Source organism: Cuculus canorus, chromosome 2, assembly GCF_017976375.1.
Source record: "Cuculus canorus isolate bCucCan1 chromosome 2, bCucCan1.pri, whole genome shotgun sequence".
NCBI lineage: Eukaryota > Metazoa > Chordata > Aves > Cuculiformes > Cuculidae > Cuculus > Cuculus canorus.
The window spans coordinates 160,389,902-160,408,151 of record NC_071402.1 but is presented as its reverse complement, the minus strand read 5'-3'; the positions used below and the strand labels follow the sequence as shown (position 1 = coordinate 160,408,151).

At 58.8% G+C, this 18,250-nt stretch overlaps 1 protein-coding gene, 2 long non-coding RNA genes and 2 other non-coding genes across 6 annotated transcripts in view; 1 reads left to right on the top strand and 4 right to left on the bottom strand.

The window, feature by feature from the left end:
- Positions 1 to 2,152: 2,152 nt before the first annotated feature.
- Positions 2,153 to 3,418, bottom strand: LOC128851111 (uncharacterized). Its single transcript, XR_008448365.1, has 3 exons — positions 3,123 to 3,418; positions 2,739 to 2,818; positions 2,153 to 2,278 (listed from the first exon to the last, which is right to left on the bottom strand). It is a non-coding gene; the product is annotated as an uncharacterized LOC128851111 (long non-coding RNA).
- Positions 3,419 to 3,920: 502 nt separating this feature from the next.
- Positions 3,921 to 4,053, bottom strand: LOC128851542 (small nucleolar RNA SNORA9). Its single transcript, XR_008448910.1, has one exon. It is a non-coding gene; the product is annotated as a small nucleolar RNA SNORA9 (small nucleolar RNA).
- Positions 4,054 to 5,473: 1,420 nt separating this feature from the next.
- LOC128851110 (uncharacterized) lies at positions 5,474 to 7,222 on the bottom strand. The gene is made up of 3 exons (XR_008448364.1): positions 6,846 to 7,222; positions 6,257 to 6,336; positions 5,474 to 5,943 (listed from the first exon to the last, which is right to left on the bottom strand). It is a non-coding gene; the product is annotated as an uncharacterized LOC128851110 (long non-coding RNA).
- Positions 7,063 to 7,195, bottom strand: LOC128851541 (small nucleolar RNA SNORA9). The gene has a single exon (XR_008448909.1). It is a non-coding gene; the product is annotated as a small nucleolar RNA SNORA9 (small nucleolar RNA).
- A 2,260-nt stretch (positions 7,223 to 9,482) lies between the features above and the next one.
- CCM2 (CCM2 scaffold protein) overlaps positions 9,483 to 18,250 on the top strand; it is a 28,688-nt gene continuing 19,920 nt past the window's right edge. Inside the window, exons 1-2 of one of the 2 annotated variants that reach the window (XM_054057239.1) lie at positions 9,483 to 9,703; positions 12,419 to 13,207. In XM_054057239.1, the coding sequence (XP_053913214.1) occupies positions 12,920 to 13,207 (288 nt within the window). In that variant the 5' untranslated portion in view covers positions 9,483 to 9,703; positions 12,419 to 12,919. The remainder of the gene's footprint in view (positions 9,704 to 12,418; positions 13,208 to 18,250) is intronic. The other variant, XM_054057240.1, reaches the window with a different exon arrangement.

The window sequence follows — 18,250 nt, the reverse complement described above, 5'->3', positions numbered from 1 at the left end:
AAAGCGTTCTCAACGCCATCACAGTGTCCTCAACGCCATCGCCGCGTCCTCAACGCCATCAAAGCGTTCTCAAAGCCATTGCTGTGACCTCAATGCCATCGCTGCGTCCTCAATGCCATCGCTGCGTCCTCAATGCCATCAAAGTGTCCTCAACGCCATCGCCACGTCCTCAATGCCATCAAAGCGTCCTCGACGCCATCAAAGTGTCCTCAATGCCATCGCTGCGTCCTCGACGCCATCAAAGCGTCCTCAATGCCATCAAAGTGTCCTCAATGCCATCGCTGCGTCCTCGACGCCATCAAAGCGTCCTCAATGCCATCACAGCGTCCTCGACGCCATCACAGCGTCCTCAAAGCCATCAAAGCGTCCTCAACGCCATCAAAGCGTCCTCAACGCCATCAAAGCGTCCTCAATGCCATCACCGCGTCCTCGACGCCATCACCGCGTCCTGAAACCCATCACCACGTCCTTGACGCAATAACCACATCATCAAACCCATCGCCGCGTCCTTGTCACCATCACCGCGTCCTCAAACCCATCACCATGTCCTCAACGTCATCGCCGCATCCTCAACGCCATCGCCGCGTTGACGTCATCACATCCTCAACGCCATCACCACGTCCTCAAACCCATCGCCGCGTCCTCGACACCATCACCACATCCTCAGACCCACCACCGCGTCCTCGATGCCATCACCATGTCCTGGACGCCATCACTGCGTCCTCAAACCCATCACTGCGTCCTCGACGCCATCACTGTGTCCTCAAACCCATGACTGCGTCCTCGACGCCATCACTGTGTCCTCAAACCCATCACTGCGTCCTCGACGCCATCACTGCGTCCTCAAACCCATCACTGCGTCCTCGACGCCATCACTGTGTCCTCAAACCCATCGCCGCGTCCTCAACATCATTATTGCGTCCTCCAACCCATCATCGCATCCTCAACGCCATCGCCGCGTCCTCAAACCCATCGAAAACCCACGTCCTCGACGTCATTATTGCATCCTCAAACCCATCAAAGCGTCCTCAACACCATCACTGTGTCCTCGACACCATCAAAGCGTCCACAAACCCCATCGCCGTATCGTTGACACCATCACCGCATCCTCGACGCCACCACCGTGTCCTCAAACCCATCATTGCGTCCCCAACGCCATCGCCGCGTCCTCAAACCCATCGCTGCGTCGACACCATCGCCGCATCCTCAAACCCATCACTGCATCCTCAACCCCATCACATCCTCAACCCCATCACGTCCTCAAACCCATCGCCGTGTCCTCAAACCCATCGCCGTGACCTCAACGCCACCGCCGCGTCCTCAACGCCACCGCCGCGTCCTCAAAGCCATCGCCGCGTCCTCAACGCCATCGCATCCTCAAACCCATCACCGCATCAACATCATCGCCGTATCGACACCATCACCGTATCCTCAACGCCACCACCGTGTCCTCAAACCCATCACTGCGTCCCCAACGCCATCACCGCGTCCTCAAACCCATCGCCGCGTCCTCAACGCCATCGCCACGTCCTCAACGCCATCGCTGCGTCCTCAACGCCATCGCTGCGTCCTCAACGCCATCGCTGCGTCCTCAACGCCATCGCTGCGTCCTCAACATCATTATTGCGTCCTCAACATCATTATTGCGTCCTCGATGCCATCACCGCGTCCTCAAACCCATCGCCGCATCCTCAACATCATTATTGCATCCTCAAACCCATCACCGTGTCCTCAATGCCATCACCACGTCCTCGACGTCATTATTGCATCCTCAAACCCATCGCCGCGTCCTCAACGCCACCGCCGCGTCCTCAACGCCACCGCCGCGTCCTCAACGCCATCGCCGCGACCTCAAACCCATCGCCGCGACCTCAACGCCATCGCCACGACCTCAACGCCATCGCTGCATCCTTGACGTCATTATTGCGTCCTCAACACCATCAAAGCTTCCTCAACACCATCACCGCATCCTCAAAGCCATCGCCGCATCCTTGATGTCATTATTGCATCCTCAACGCCATCAAAGCGTCCTCAATGCCATCGCCGCGTCCTCAACGCCATCGCCGCGTCCTCAACATCATTATTGCGTCCTCCAACCCATCACCGCGTCCCCAACCCCACCACCGCGTCCCCTTTTCCACACCAAAAACGGCACCGGGAAAGCAGTTTATTAAGATATCGGCACCAGCCGCCCTCCTCCCAGTGTCCCCAGTCCAACGCCGCGGGTGTACTGGGAAGGACGAGCCAAGGAACGTCGGAGAGGAGACGGAAGATCCAGCTGGAAAAGAAGGGAGGGGATCGTTAGGGAAACGAGGATTACGGCGCTAACGAGGTGGGGAATGGTGTTACGCCAGTAGAGATCCGTCTTCTCCGGACGGCTCCAATGGCGGCAAACCAGTGCTCACCAGTATTCCCAGTTCCCCCTTTCAATCAAGAAGTGATTCCCAGTAACCGAAAAAAACTGGGATTTCATTCCCCGGTTTCTTATCAGGTGGTTAATAAGGAACTGGAAATCGTTGTGGCTGAATTTAGAGGAGCTAATTAGATGTAATTAGGCTAATTGGGATGAGGAGAGCTCCTCCTCCCCACCAGGAAAGGTTCATTGAGGCCATCAATGGCCTCGTGGTCACCTCTCCGGTGGGATTCCAGCCCGGAGAGACACTTATTTGGTGATTGAAGCGATGCGACAGAGCTAATTAGGGAGAATTAGGCTAATTAGACAGTATTAGGTTAATTACCATGATGGGAGAGTGAAGACACTGCCACCTCCTCACTCCTGATGGACTCCAATGTTCTTCTGGATGGTCCCAGCAGGAACCTGGAAGCAGAGAGGGAGAGATCGGCGTCACCGGCACCGTCCAAGAGCCCAACAGACTCTTATTTGATGCGTGTGGCAGAGCTAATTAAGCACAATTAGGCTAATTACCATAATGGCAGAGTGAAAACACTGCCATCTCCTCACTCATGATGACTTCCAATGGTCTTCTGGATCATCACAGCAGGAACCTGGAAGCAATGAGGGAGAGATCGGTGTCACCAGCACCGGCCCAGACCCCCCGAGCCCCTTGATTGATGGTTTGATGCGTGTGGCAGAGCTAATTAAGCCCAATTAGGCTAATTACCATGATGGGAGAGTGAAGACACTGCCACCTCCTCACTCCTGATGGACTCCAATGTTCTTCTGGATGGTCCCAGCAGGAACCTGGAAGCAGAGAGGGAGAGATCGGCGTCACCGGCACCGTCCAAGAGCCCAACAGACTCTTATTTGATGCGTGTGGCAGAGCTAATTAAGCACAATTAGGCTAATTACCATAATGGCAGAGTGAAAACACTGCCATCTCCTCACTCATGATGACTTCCAATGGTCTTCTGGATCATCACAGCAGGAACCTGGAAGCAATGAGGGAGAGATCGGTGTCACCGGCATCGGCCAAGACCCCAACAGACTCTTTGTTTGATAGTTAAATACATGTGGCAGAGCTAATTAAGCCCAATTAGGCTAATTACCATGATGGCAGAGTGAAGACACTGCCATCTCCTCACTCCTGATGGACTCCAATGTTCTTCTGGATGATCCCAGCAGGAACCTGGAAGCAGTGAGGGAGAGATCGGCGTCACCGGCACCGGCCAAGACCCTAAGAAGCTCTTGTTTGATGGTTTGAGGCGTGTGGCAGAGGTAATTAAGCACAATTAGGCTAATTACCATGACGGGACAGTGAAGACACTGCCATCTCCTCACTCCTGATGGACTCCAATGTTCTTCTGGATGGTCCCAGCAGGAACCTGGAAGCAGAGAGGGAGAGATCGGAGTCACCGGCACCGGCCCAGACCCCCCGAGCCCCTTGATTGCTGGTTTGAGGCGTGGGGCAGAGCTCCTTAAGGCCAATTCGGGTCCCCCCTGGGGCTCCCCTCGGCTCCGGGGGTGTCCGGGCTGTCTATAACCTCTCGCCGGAAGCGCCACGAGAGGCCTCAAACCGGCCCAGAGCTGCTCTGGCAAGAGCTGCAGGAAGGGCGGGGGCCACGCCAGGCCCTGCCCCGCTGGAAGCCTTGCTGGGGGGCACGGGGGGACCGCCGGGGAACCCCTCGGGGATGGGGGACCACTGCCACCCCCCCTGGTGCCTCTGCGGACCCCCTCGGGGACAGGGGACCACTGGGACCACCTGGTGGCTCTGGGGACCCCCTCAGGGTCAGGGGACCACTGCCACCCCCCGGTGCCTCTGGGGACCCCTCGGGGACAGGGGACCACTGAGACCCCCCCAATGTCTCTGGGGACCCCCTTGGGGACAGGGGACCACTGAGACGCTCCTGCTGGCTGTGGGGAGCACTGGGACCCACCTGGTGGCTTTAGGGATCCCCCCCGGTGGCCCTGGGGACCCCCTGGGACTTCCTCGGGGACAGGGGACCACTGCCACCCCCAATGGCTCTGGGGACCCCCTGAGACCCCCGTGGTGGCTTTGAGGATCCCCCCCCAGTGCCTCTGGGGACCCCCTGGGACTCCCTCGGGGACAGGGGACCACTGGGACACCCTGGTGGCTCTGGGGAACCCCTGGTGGTCCTGGGGACGACTGGGACCCCCCGATGGTTCTGGGGACCCTCTGGGGATCCCCTGGGGACCCCCTCGGGGAGAGGGGACCACTGCAATCCTCCTGATGGCTCTGGGGACCCTCTGGGGACCCCTCGGGGACAGGGGACCACTGGGACCACCTGGTGGCTCTGGGGACTACTGAGACCCTCCTCTGTGGCTCTGGGGACCCCCTGAGACCCCCTCGGGGACAGGGGACCACTGGGAGCCCCGTGATGGCTCTGGGGAGCACTGGGACCACTCGGGGACAGGGGACCACTGCCACCCCCCCCCAGTGCCTCTGGGGAACCCCTTGGGGACAGGGGACCACTGTCACCCCCTGGTGGCTCTGGGGACCACTGGGACCCCGTCGGGGACAGTTGACCACTGTGATCCCCCCAAGTAACTCTGGGGACCCCCCTGGGACTCCTTCCGGGACAGGGAACCCCCTGGGGACTCCCTGGTGGCTCTGGGGACCCCTGTGACCCCCCCGTGGATTCAGGGGACCCCTGTGACCCCCCCGCTGGTGGCTCTGGGGACCTTTGTCACCCTCCCGGGGGCCTCTGGGACCCCCCCTTGGTGCCAGGGGACCTCTGGATGCAGTGACCCCCACTTCTCCCAGTGCCTCCCAGTCCCCCCAGTGCCCCTCAAGCCTCTCTGGCCCAGTGACCTCTGCTCCCTCCAGCGCCTCCCACTCCTCCCAGTGCCTCCCAGTCCACCCCAGTGCCTCCCAGACACCCCCCAGCCCAGCGCTCCCCACTCCCTCCAGTTCAACTCCCTCCTCCCAGTGACCCCCCAAGTCCCCCCAGTGCACCCCCAGCCCAGTAACCACCCCCCCTCCCTCCAGTGCCTCCCAGTTCCCCCCAGTGAGCCTCACATCCCACATACCCAGTGATCCCCACTCCTCCCAGTGGCTCCCAGTCCAACCAGTGGCCCTCAGACTCCCTGGCCCAGTGACTCCCAGTTGCCCCAGTGACTTCCAGTTGCCCCAGTGACCCTCAGACTCCCTGGCCCAGTGACTCCCAGTTGCCCCAATGACTCCCAGTCCCCCCAGTGACCCTCAGACTCCCTGGCCCAGTGACTCCCAGTTGCCCCAGTGACTCCCAGTCCAACCAGTGCCCCTCAGACTCCCTGGCCCAGTGACTCCCAGTTGCCCCAGTGACTCCCAGTCCCCCCAAGCCCAGCAATCCCTGTTCCCTCCAGTCAATTCCTCTCCTCCCAGTGACTCCCGCTCCTCCCAGTGACTCCCAGTCCCCATGCATGGAGCACAACTGGGCTCATTACCACCACAGGAGAGTGGGGACACCACCACCTCCATGGACACAACCACCTCCTCAACCCTGGTGGCTTCCAACGGCCTTCCGGATGGTCCAGGGAGGAACCTGGAACCAGAGAGGGAGAGATCGGTGTCACCGGCACCGGCCAAGACCCCAAGAGCCCCTTGATTGATGGTTTGAGGCGTGTGGCAGGGCTAATTAAACACAATTAGGCTAATTACCATGACGGGAGAGTGAAAACACTGCCATCTCCTCACTCATGATGACTTCCAATGGTCTTCTGGATCATCACAGTAGGAACCTGGAAGCAGAGAGGGAGAGATCGGTGTCACCGGCACCGGCCAAGACCCCAACAGGCTCTTTGTTTGATGGTTTGATACGTGTGGCACAGCTAATTAAGCACGATTGGGCTAATTACCATGATGGGAGAGTGAAGACACTGCCATCTCCTCACTCATGATGGACTCCAATGTTCTTCTGGATGGTCCCAGCAGGAACCTGGAGCCAGAGAGGGAGGGATCGGTGTCACCGGCACCGGCCAAGAGCCCAACAGGCTCTTGTTTGATGGTTAGACACGTGTGGCAGAGCTAATTAAGCACAATTAGGCTAATTACCATGATGGAAGAACGTGCGCACAACCACCTCCTCAACCCTGGTGGCTTCCAACGTCCTTCTGGATGGTCCCAGCAGGAACCTGGAAGTAGAGAGGAAGAGATTGGTGCGACCAGCACCGGCCCAGACCCCCAGAGCCCCTCGATTGATGGTTTGAGGTGTGTGGCAGAGCTAATTAAGCACAATTAGGCTAATTACCATGATGGGAGAGTGAAGACACTGCCACCTCCTCACTCATGATGGACTCCAGTGTTCTTCTGGATGGTCCCAGCAGGAACCTGGAAGCAGAGAGGGAGAGATCGGCGTCACTGGCACCGGCCCAGACCCCAATAAACTCTTTGTTTGATGGTTTGAGGCGTGTGGCAGAGCTAATTAAGCCCAATTAGGTTAATTACCATGATGGGACAGTGAAGACACTGCCATCTCCTCACTCCTGATGGACTCCAATGTTCTTCTGGATGGTCCCAGCAGGAACCTGGAAGCAGAGAGGGAGAGATCGGCGTCACCGGCACCGGCCCAGACCCCCCGAGCCCCTTGATTGATGGTTTGAGGCGTGGGGCAGAGCTCCTTAAGGCCAATTCGGGTCCCCCCTGGGGCTCCCCTCGGCTCCGGGGGTGTCCGGGCTGTCTATAACCTCTCGCCGGAAGTGCCACGAGAGGCCTCAAACCGGCCCAGAGCTGCTCTGGCAAGAGCTGCAGGAAGGGCGGGGGCCACGCCAGGCCCTGCCCCGCTGGAAGCCTTGCTGGGGGGCACGGGGGGACCGCCGGGGGACCCCTCGGGGACAGGGGACCACTGGGACCACCTGGTGGCTCTGGGGACCCCCTGAGACCCCCTCGGGGACAGGAGACCACTGGGAGCCCCGTGATGGCTCTGAGGAGCACTGGGACCTCTCGGGGACAGGGGACCACTGAGACCTCCCTGGTGACTCTGGGGACTCCCTCTGGGGACCACTGGGACCCCCTCGGTGACAGTTGACCACTGTGATCCCCCCAGTAACTCTGGGGACCCCCCTGGGACCCCCTCCGGGACAGGGGACCACTGGGACACCCCAGTGGCTCTGGGGACCACTGTGACACCCACTGGATTCAGGGGACCCCTGTGACCCCCCCCATGGTCCCCTCAGTGCCTCCCAGTCCCCCCAGTGACCCTCAGACCCCCCCGCCCAGTAACTCCCAGACCCCCCAGTGACTCCCAGACCCCCCAGTGACCCTCAGACCCCTCTCACCAGTGACTCCCAGTCCCCCCAGTGACCCTTAGACCCCCCCCGCCCAGTAACTCCCAGATCCCCCAGTGACTCCCAGTCCCCCCTGCGACCCTCAGACCCCTCTCACCAGTGACTCCGTCCCCCCAGTGACCCTCAGACCTCCCCTACCCAGTGACTCCCAGTCCCCCCAGTGACCCTCAGACCCCTCTCGCCAGTGACTCCCAGTCCCCCCAGTGACCCTTAGACACCCCGCCCAGTGACTCCCAGTCCCCCCTGCGACCCTCAGACTCCTCTCACCAGTGACTCCGTCCCCCCAGTGACCCTCAGACCTCCCCTGCCCAGTAACTCCCAGTCTCCCCAGTGACCCTCAGACCCCTCTCGCCAGTGACTCCCAGTCCCCCCAGTGACCCCCAGCCCAGTAACCGCTGCTCCCCCCAATCCCTCCCAGTCCCCCCCCAGTCCCCCTCCCACTAAGGCCTCAGTGGCTCCACGCGGCCCACACCATTCCAGCACACCCCACGCGCGGCGGCGCGTACCGATATCGCCCGAACGCCTCTCCCCGGGTCCCTCCCGGTCCCCCCCTTCCTCCCCGGTTCGGCGGGAGCCGCCGCGGCCGCGGATGACACCAGATGGAACGAGGCCGCACCTTAAACCCCTCATGGCGGCCGCGCGGCACCCACGGCTCAAAGCGTCACGTGGTACAGCAGAACGGCGGCGGGGGCGTGGCCAAGGCTGTGGGCGTGGCAAAGAGGGCAAATGTAACCAATCAGCGGAGGGGGCGTGGCCAAGCGGAGGGAAGCGAGCACTCAGGGAGGGGTGGGCGTGGCTAAGCTAGACACCACGCGGTGGCGGTGGGCGTGGCCAGAGGGGCGGACGCAGCCAATCAGCAGCGTGGGGGGCGTGGCCAGAGGGAAGGAAGTGATCAGATAGGCGGAGCAGCCAATGAGCAGCGTGGGGGGCGTGGCCAAAATGATGGACGTAGGAAGACAGCCAAATAGCCGCGAGTGGGCGGGGGCAAGTGGATGGGCGTGGCCAGTCCAATGGCCGCCAACCGGCATCGCGTGGGCGTGGACAAACGGGCGGACACAGACTATCAGCAGTGAGTGGGCGTGGTCAGGGTGATGGGCGTGGCCAAGCAGATGGACTCAATCAATAAGCCACGTGTGGGCGGGGCGAGGAGAGCAGACAGAGCCAATCGGCGGTGTGGGGGGCGTGGCCACTGAGACCACGTGATCTGACTGGCAGGCACGGCCACTCAGCAGCAGGCGGTGTGGGCGTGGCCACGAAGGCAAAGGCAGCCAATCAGCAGAAGGGGGCGTGGTCAAGTAGGCAGAAAGTACCAATCCGCTGTGGGGGGCGTGGCCAGATGGTGGATAAAGCCAATCCGCCGCGAGGGGGGCGTGGCAAAAGTGATGGGCGTGGCCAAACAGACACGAGGACAATCAGTGGGCGTGGTCAGAGAAGGGAAACGCGGCCAATGGTCAGGAAGTGGGAGTGGCCAACGGGGTGGGCGTGGACAAGAGGGTATATGAAGCCAATCAGACAGAGGGAGAGGCGTGACCTGACAGGCGGGTGCAGCCAATCAGCTCCGTGTGGGAGTGGCCAAAGGGAAGGGGCGTGACTAGAAAAGGGGAGGGGTTATTTAACAGCGAGAGGGCGTGGCCAGACTGCAGGCACAGCCAGTCGGCAGCAAGTGTGATTCTGTGTGATTCTGTGTGACGCGAAACACCCAATCGGCCGCGAGCGGGCGTGGTCAGCGGGACGCCCTCACCCAATCCTCACCGTGTGGGCGTGGCCACTCCCCCCGCGTCGCGCCGGTGACGTCATTCCCCGCGCGTCGCCCGGCGCGGAGCCACCGCCCCAAAGATGGCGGCGGAGGAGAACCGCGGCGAGAGGCGCTGAAACGAAGCTCCGCGGGTGAAGCGAACCGGGAGCGAGGCCGGAAAACCCCGAAAGAGAGACCGGAGCCGCTGCGGGGATGCCCCGGGGGGGAGCGGGGCCGCTGCTGCCGCCGGAGCGATGGAGGAGGAGGGCAAGAAAGGCAAAAAGGTGAGAGAGGAGCGAGGGGGGACCGTGAGGAGAAGGAGCGGAGAGAGAGGGAAGATGGAGGGGGGGGGGAGAGAGCGGTGTCGGGAAGCGACCGCGACCCGGGATGGAGCCACAGTGGGAGGGAGGGGATTGTGCCCCTCTGCGCCTCTCCTGGAGAGCTCAACTGGAGGATTGGGGACAGTTCGGGAATCCTCACCAGAAGGAGGAGATGGAGCTGTTGGAATGGGTCCAGAGGTGGTCATGAAAATGATGTGAGGGCTGAAGGACCTCTGCTATGGGCACAGGCGGAGAGAGTTGGGGTTGTTCAGCCTGGAGAGGAGAAGGCTCTGAGGAAACCTTAGAGTGACCTTCCAGAACCTGAAGGGGCTCCAAGAAAGCTGCAGAGGGGCTGTTCCCAAAGGCTTGTGGGGATGGGACGAGGGGCAATGGGGATAAACTGGAGAGGGGCAGAGTTAGACTGGACATGAGGAGGGATTTCTTCCCCATGAGAGTGGTGAGGCCCTGGAAGAGGTTGCCCAGAGAAGCTGTGGCTGCCCCATCCCTGGAGGTGTTGAAGGCCACGTTGGATGGGACTCGGAGCCCCTGATCCAGTGGGATTGTGCCCCTCTGCGCCTCTCCTGGAGACCTCATCTGGAGGATTGGGGACAGTTCGGGAATCCCCAACAGAAGGAGGAGATGGAGCTGTTGGGGCGCGTCCAGAGGAGGTCATGAAGATGATGTGAGGGCTGAAGGACCTCTGCTATGGGGACAGGCTGAGAGAGTTGGGGTTGTTCAGCCTGGAGAGGAGAAGGCTCTGAGGAGACCTCAGAGAGACCTTCCAGAACCTGAAGGGGCTCCAAGAAAGCTGGAGAGGGGCTGTTCCCAAAGGAATGTGGGGATGGGACGAGGGGCAATGGGGATAAACTGGAGAGGGGCAGAGTTAGACTGGACGTGAGGAGGAACTTCTTCCCCATGAGTGTGGTGAGGAACTGGAAGAGGTTGTCCAGGGAGGTGGTGGCTGCCCCATCCCTGGAGGTGTTGAAGGCCACGTTGGATGGGACTCGGAGCCCCTGATCCAGTGGGATTGTGCCCCTCCGCGCCTCTCCTGGAGACCTCATCTGGAGGATTGGGGCCACTTCGGGAATCCCCAACAGAAGGAGATGGAGCTGTTGGAATGAGTCCAGAGGTGGTCATGAAGATGCTGTGAGGGCTGAAGCACCTCCTGTATGAGGACAGGCTGAGAGAGTTGGGGTTGTTCAGCCTGGAGAAGAGAAGGCTCCGAGGAGACCTTAGAGAGACCTTCCAGTACCTGAAGGGGCTCCAAGAAAGCTGCGGAGGGGCTGTTCCCAAAGGCGTGGAGTGATAGGATGAGGCAGAATGGCTTTAAATTGGAAGAGGGACGATTTAGATGAGACATTAGGAAGAAACATGTAAGGTCCTACCCCTGGGTTGGGGTAATCTGTGGGTTCAGTAGATGATGGGAGATGATGGGATGGAGAGCAGCGCTGAGGAGAAGTACTTGGGGTGATGGGGAGGAGAAGCTCAACAGGAGCCCCAACCTGCGCTCCCAGCCCAGAAACCACCCGTGTCCTGGGCTGCATCCAGAGCAGCGTGGCCAGCAGGGACGGAGGGGATTCTGCCCCTCTGCTCCTCTCCTGGGAGACCTCAGCTGGAGGATTGGGGCCACTTCTGGAATCCTCAACAGAAGGAGGAGATGGAGCTGTTGGAACGGGTCCAGAGGAGCCTGCAAGGGTGATGCGAGGGTTGGAGAACCTCCCATGCGAGGACAGGCTGAGAGAGTTCATAGAATCATAGAATGGTTTGGGTTGGAAGGGACCTCAAAGCCCATCCAGTTCCACCCCCTGTGATGGGCAGGGACACCTCCCACTGGATCAGGGGCTCCAAGCTCCATCCAACGTGGCCTTCAACACCTCCAGGGATGGGATCTGGGGATTCTGGTTGGTGGCAACACACCACGGCACTGGATCCATACTGGGAATGAGGACTGGGGGTACTGGGAAGGGATTGAGGCCACAGCACTGGGTCCATACTGGGAATGAGGACTGGGATTGAGGCCACGGCACTGGATCCATGCTGGGAAAGAAGCCGGAGGCACCAGGACAACCTCCTCGGCACAGCCAGCTCTCAGCTCTGGTCCCACCACCACCACCACCATGAGGAGAGCACTGGGAAGCCCCAACGGAAGAACTCCGGAGCCACCACAGCTCAAGGGCTCCAAACCCATCACTGGAGAACCTCCAACGCCGTATTCCCGGCACGAGGAACAGAGAACCATGGAATGGGTTGGGTTGGAAGGGACCTCAAAGCCCATCCAGTTCCAACCCCTCTGCCATGGGCAGGGACACCTCCCGCTGGATCAGAGTGATCCAAACCCCATCCAACGTGGCCTTCAACACTTCCAGGGATGGAGCAGCCACAAATTCCCTGGACAACCAATTCCAGTGCCTCATCACCCTCACGGTGGAACGTTTCTCCCTAAGATCTCATCTCAATCTCTCCTCTTCCATCCCACCTCATCCTATCACTCCAAATCCTTGGAAAAAGTCCCTCTGTAGCTTTTCTGGAGCCTTTTCCAGCTCTGGAAGCTGCTCCAAGGTCTCCTCGGAGCCTTCTTTTCTCCAGGCTGAACAACCCCAACTCTCTCAGCCCTCACATCATCTCCGTGGTTTCCTCTGGAATCATTCCAACAGCTCCGTGTCCTTCTGCTCTCCGCAGGTCCCTGGAAAGGAGGTTGTGGTGAGGTGGACGTTGGTGTCTTCTCCCAAGGAACGAGGGATGGGACGAGAGGAAATGACCTCAAGTTGACACCAGGAGAGGTTTAGATTGGATATTAGGAAATATTCCGTCGTGGAAAGCGTTGTGAAGCTCTGGCAGAGGTTTTCCAGGGAATGGGTGGAGTCTCCATCCCCGGAGGTCCTTCAAAACCTTATGGTTGTGGTGCTTTGGGGATGTGGTTTAACGGTGTTGGGTTCGTGGTTGGACTCCATCGTCTTCAAGATCTTTTCCACCCTAAAAGATTCCGTGATCCGAAAGTTGGCGCCGGTTTAAAATACGATGGAATCCAGATCTGAGATCCTCTGGAATCTTCTCTCCCTGAACCTCCAGAGGCTCCTCCTAAAGTGGACAAAGCTGTGGTGAGAATCGCTGCTCTCCACTTTCCTCCAGACCTTTGAGCTGCTCCTAAAATTCCACCACGCCAACGTTCAGCAGCTCCGGATGGAGCCCATTTGGTGTCTCCGTTCCCTCCAGAAGGTTGAGGAACGGGCTTTTCTCCTTGAGAACCACCTCGTGATCCAGGTTTTCGGGGTTGACCCGCTAGGCTGGAATTTTCGGAGCTGTTTTCCTTTGATCTCCAAGCGTTTGGAGCTCAGCAGGACAAACCTGTCTTGGGTCTTCATGGTTGTGGTTGACCTCGGCACGGTTGGGAGCGGAGAGTTGTTCTTCTCCGACCTCTGGATGAAGCCGGAGATTTTCAGCTTCTGCTCTTCACATTCCAGAATGGAGGTGGGATCGCGATGGGGGCCTCCGGGAAAGCTGGGAAGGGGCTCTTCATCTGCGATAGGATGAGGAGAAACACTTTGAAGATCAAAGAAGGGACATAGAAATGGGGATCTTAGGAAGAAGTTCTTCACCATGAGGGTGGGGAGGACCTGGTTTGGAGAAGCGGTGGCTGTGCCGTCTTTGGAGGTGTTGAAGGCCACGTTGGATGGGGCTTGGAGCAACCTGATCCAGTGGGAGGTGTCCCACTGGCAGGAGGTTGGACCTGGATGGGCTTTGAGGTCCATTCCAACCCAACCCATTCTTTGACTCTATGAATCAGAGCACCAGCGCGGTGGAGAGTCTTCTGCTCTGACGTTAGGAGCTCTTTGGCTCTTCCAGAAGGTTGAATTGGTGCTCATAAGGACCTTAAACCTCTTGTCTTCTCCTGAGTGGTCACGAGAAGCCGTGGGAGAGCATCTCCTGCTCCTTCTTGGTGTCTCCACCGCTTTCCATCCCAGTTGCTCTTTGGCCCTTCCAGAAGGTATAATTGGTGCTCATAAGGACCTTAAACCTCTTGTCTTCTCCTGAGTGGTCCCAGGAAGTGGAGGGAGAGCATCTCCTGCTCCTTCTTGGTGTCTCCACCGCTTTCCATCCCAGTTGCTCTTTGGCCCTTCCAGAAGGTTGAATTGGTGCTCATAAGGACCTTAAACCTCTTGTCTTCTCCTGAGTGGTCACGAGAAGCCGGGGGAGAGCATCTCCTGCTCCTTCTTGGTGTCTCCACCGCTTTCCATCCCAGTTGCTCTTTGGCTCTTCCAGAAGGTTGAATTGGTGCTCATAAGGACCTTAAACCTCTTGTCTTCTCCTGAGTGGTCACGAGAAGCCGTGGGAGAGCATCTCCTGCTCCTTCTTGGTGTTCTCCACCGCTTTCCATCCCAGTTGCTCTTTGGCTCTTCCAGAAGGTTTAATCGACGCTCATAAGGACCTTAAACCTCTTGTCTTCTCCTGAGTGGTCACGAGAAGCAGAAGGAGAGCATCTCCTGCTCCTTCTTGGTGTTCTCCACCGCTTTCCATCCCAGTTGCTCTTTGGCCCTTCCAGAAGGTTTAATCGACACTCATAAGGACCTTAAACCTCTTGTCTTCTCCTGAGTGGTCACAGGAAGTGGAGGGAGAGCATCTCCTGCTCCTTCTTGGTGTCTTCCAGGGAAGCTGGAGAGGACCTCCTCATCCAGGGAGGGCAGCAGTAGGACGAGGGGAATGAGTTTGAAGCTGAAAGAGGGGAGATGGAGATGAGATCTTGGGAAGAAATGTTCTCCTGGAACGATTGGGAGCCCCTGGAATAGGTTGCCTGGAGAAGCCGTGGCTGCTCCATCCCTGGAGGTGTTGAAGGCCACGTTGGATGGGGCTTGGAGTCTCTCAGGCTGTCTTTGGAGCATAAACCCCCGGTAGAAGAAGGAGATGGAGCTGTTGGAACGGATCCAGAGGAGGCCACGGAGATGATCCGAGGGCTGGAGAACCTCTGCTCTGAGGACAGACTGAGAGAGTTGGGGTTGTTCAGCCTGGAGAAGAACCTGAGGAGACCTTAGAGCAGCTTCCAGTGTGGAAAGGGGCTCCAGGAAAGCTGGGGAGGGGCTCTGGATCACGGAGTGGTCAGGATGAGGAGGAACGGTTTGACGCTGAAAGAGAGGAGATCTTAGGAAGGAATGTTCTCCTGGGAGGGTGAGGAGACCCTGGAAGAGGTTGTCCAGAGAAGCTGTGGCTGCCCCATCCCTGGAGGTGTTGAAGGCCACGTTGGATGGGCCTTGGATCCCCCTGATCCAGCGGGAGGTGTCCCTGCCCGTGGCATTGGGTGGACCTGGATGGGCTTTGAGGTCCCTTCCAACCCAACCCCATTCCATCATTCTCAGTTGTTGTCCACAAGGCTTAAATTTTCCCTTCGATTTTGAAGCCGAGCTTCAAGTTTTTCCGCTCCGGCAAACGTGGATTCCCCAACGGAGGTCCAAGAGGCAGCGAGAGCTGCAACGAAGCCCATGAGATGTTCCTTCATGAGCTTCTCACGCTCCCATACGGAACGGACCACCCTAAAACCTTCCTTCGGAGCTGCGCGTAGAAGACGACGGCGCAGTTGAAGCTGCGTTGATGCCTTCTCCTCCTTCTTTTTCCGGGTGTTTCGGCTCGGCCGCGTATCCGGAGATTAAAGGTGTGGGTGGAGAGCGGTTTGAAGACAGCTTTAGGCGCAAGGATGAGGTCCTCCCCATGGGTTGGGACCATCGCACGATGGGGGATGATGGGATGGAGAGCAGCGCTGAGGACTTGGGGTGTTGGAGAAGCTCCACAGGAGCCCCAATGTGACCTCCCAGCCCGGAAACCACCCGTGTCCTGTGCTGCATCCGGAGCAGCCTCTCGATGGCCCTCTTGGAGTGAAGGACCCAAAACTGACCCCAGGATTCGAGGTGTGGCCTCACCAGCGCCGAATCCAGGTGGACAATCCCTTCCCTGCTCCTGTGGCCACCCCAGGGCTGATCCAAGCCAGGCTGCTGGTGGCCTTCTTGGCCACCTGGGCCACCGCTGGCTCACGTTTCATAGAATCGCTCTCAGTATTCATAGAATCATTGAGGTTGGAAAAGATCTCAAAGCTCCTCCAGTCCAACCATCAGCCCAACCTCACCGTGTCTACTAAACCGTGTCCCCAAGTGCCACATCTCCATGCTTTTTGAACCCCTCCGGGGATGGGGACTCCACCACCGCCCTGGGCAGCCTCGGCCAGGGTCTGAGGACCCTTCTGATGAAGGACTTTCTCACCATGTCCAACCTGAACCTTCCCTGGTGTAACTTGAGGCCATCTCCTCTCATCCCATCCCTTGGGAGAAGACCCCAACACCCACCTCACCACAACCTCCTTTCTGGGAGCTGCGCAGAGCGATGAGGTCTCCCCTCAGCCTCCTCTTCTCCAGGATAAACACCCCCAGGGCCCTCAGCTGCTCCCACAACCCTTGTTCTCCAGCCCTTTCCCCACCTCCGTTCCCTTCTCCAGATGTTCTCCAGCTCCTCAAGGTCTTTCTTGGAGTGAGGGACCCAAAACTGAACCCAGGATTTGAGGTGGGATCTCACTAAGTCCATGGGGACAATCCCTTCCCTTCTCCTGTGGTCGCCCCAGGGCTGATCCAAGCCAGGATGGTGGTGGCCTTCTTGGCCACCTGGGCCACCACTGTGCGAAGATGTCGCTCTCTGTCCAAAGCAGATGAGATACAGAGCTGTCACCTCATCGTAGATATTGTATGAGAAGAGCTCTGCAGAGCGTTTCCTGGTCTTGACTGTAGGATCCAGAGCGGAAGGACGGGATGGCATCCAGAGGGACCTGGACAGGCTGGAGAGGGTCAACCAGGCCAAGGGCAAGGTCCTACCCCTGGGTCGGGGCAATCCGTGGTTTCAGGATAGGATGGGGAATGATGGGATGGAGAGCAGCGCTGAGGAGAAGGACTTGGGGTGTTGGGGAGGAGAAGCTCGACAGGAGCCACAACGTGTGCTCCCAGCCCAGAAACCACCCGTGTCCTGGGCTGCATCCAGAGCAGCGTGGCCAGCAGGGACGGAGGGGATTCTGCCCCTCTGCTCCTCTCCGGGGAGACCTCAGCTGGAGGATTGGGGCCAGTTCTGGAATCCTCAACAGAAGAAGGAGATGGAGCTGTTGGAATGGGTCCAGAGGAGGCTCCAAGGATGATGCGAGGGCTGGAGAACCTCCCATCTGAGGACAGGCTGAGAGCGTTGGGGTTGTTCAGCCTGGAGAAGAGAAGGCTCTGAGGAGACCTCAGAGTGACCTTCCAGAACCTGAAGGGGCTCCAAGAAAGCTGTGGAGGAGCTGTTCCCAAAGGCGTGTGGGGATGGGACGAGGGGCAATGGGGATAAACTGGAGAGGGGCAGAGTTAGACTGGACATAAGGAGGAATTTCTTCACCATGAGAGTGGTGACGCCCTGGAAGAGGTTGTCCAGAGAAGCTGTGGCTGCCCCATCCCTGGAGGTGTTGAAGGCCACGTTGGATGGGGCTTGGATACCCCTGATCCAGTGGGAGGTGTCCCTGCCCATGGCAGGGGTTGGACCTGGATGGGCTTTGAGGTCCCTTCCAACCCAAACCATTCCCTCATCCTCTGACCTTGGAGAACAAAGTTGCCGTGAAACTCGGTGATGAAATCCAACTCATTGGAAGCTCCGGTGGGTGGTGGTTGTTTCCATCCCAGCTGCGAGTTTCGGCTGTAGCAGTGAAGGATTTGGATCGGTTGGAATTGGATGATCTTTAAGGTCCCTTCCAACCCAAACTATTCTCCAATTCCACGTCTTTAGAGGTGCAGGAGGTGGGACCTCAAAGCCCATCCAGTTCCACCTCCTGCCATGGGCAGGGACACCTCCCGCTGGATCAGGGGGAGCCAACGCCCATACAACGTGGCCTTCAACACCTCCAGGGATGGGATCTGGGGGGTTTGGTAGATGGTGAGTTGGAATCATGGAGTCACAGAATGGTTTGAGTTGGAAGGGACCTCAAAGCCCATCTGGTTCCACCTCCTTCCATGGGCAGGGACACCTCCCACTGGATCAGGGGGATCCAAACCCCATCCAACGTGGCCTTCAACCCCTCCAGGGATGGAGCAGCCACAGCTTCTCTGGACAACCTCTTCCAGGGTCTCCCCACCTTTATCATGAAGAATGTCTTCCTAATATCTCACCTACATCTTCCCCTTCCAATTTAAAGCCGTTCCCCTCATTCCATCACTCCAAACTTTTGGAAAAAGCCCCTCCTCAGCTTTCCCGGAGCCCCTTTCAGCCCTGGAAGCTGCTCTGAGGTCTCCTCAGAATCTTCTCCAGGCTGACCAACCCCATCTCTCTCAGCCTGTCCTCATGGCAGAGGTTCTCCAGCCCTCGGATCATCTCCGTGGTCTCCTCCGGACTCGCTCCAGCAGCTCTCCATCCTTTCTGAACGTTGACGATGTCCCCTTTGCAGGACCCGATGTGTTTGGGGTTGTGCCACATCGGATGGGGGTCTTGGATCCTTTAGAGGTGCAGGAGGTGGGACCTCAAAGC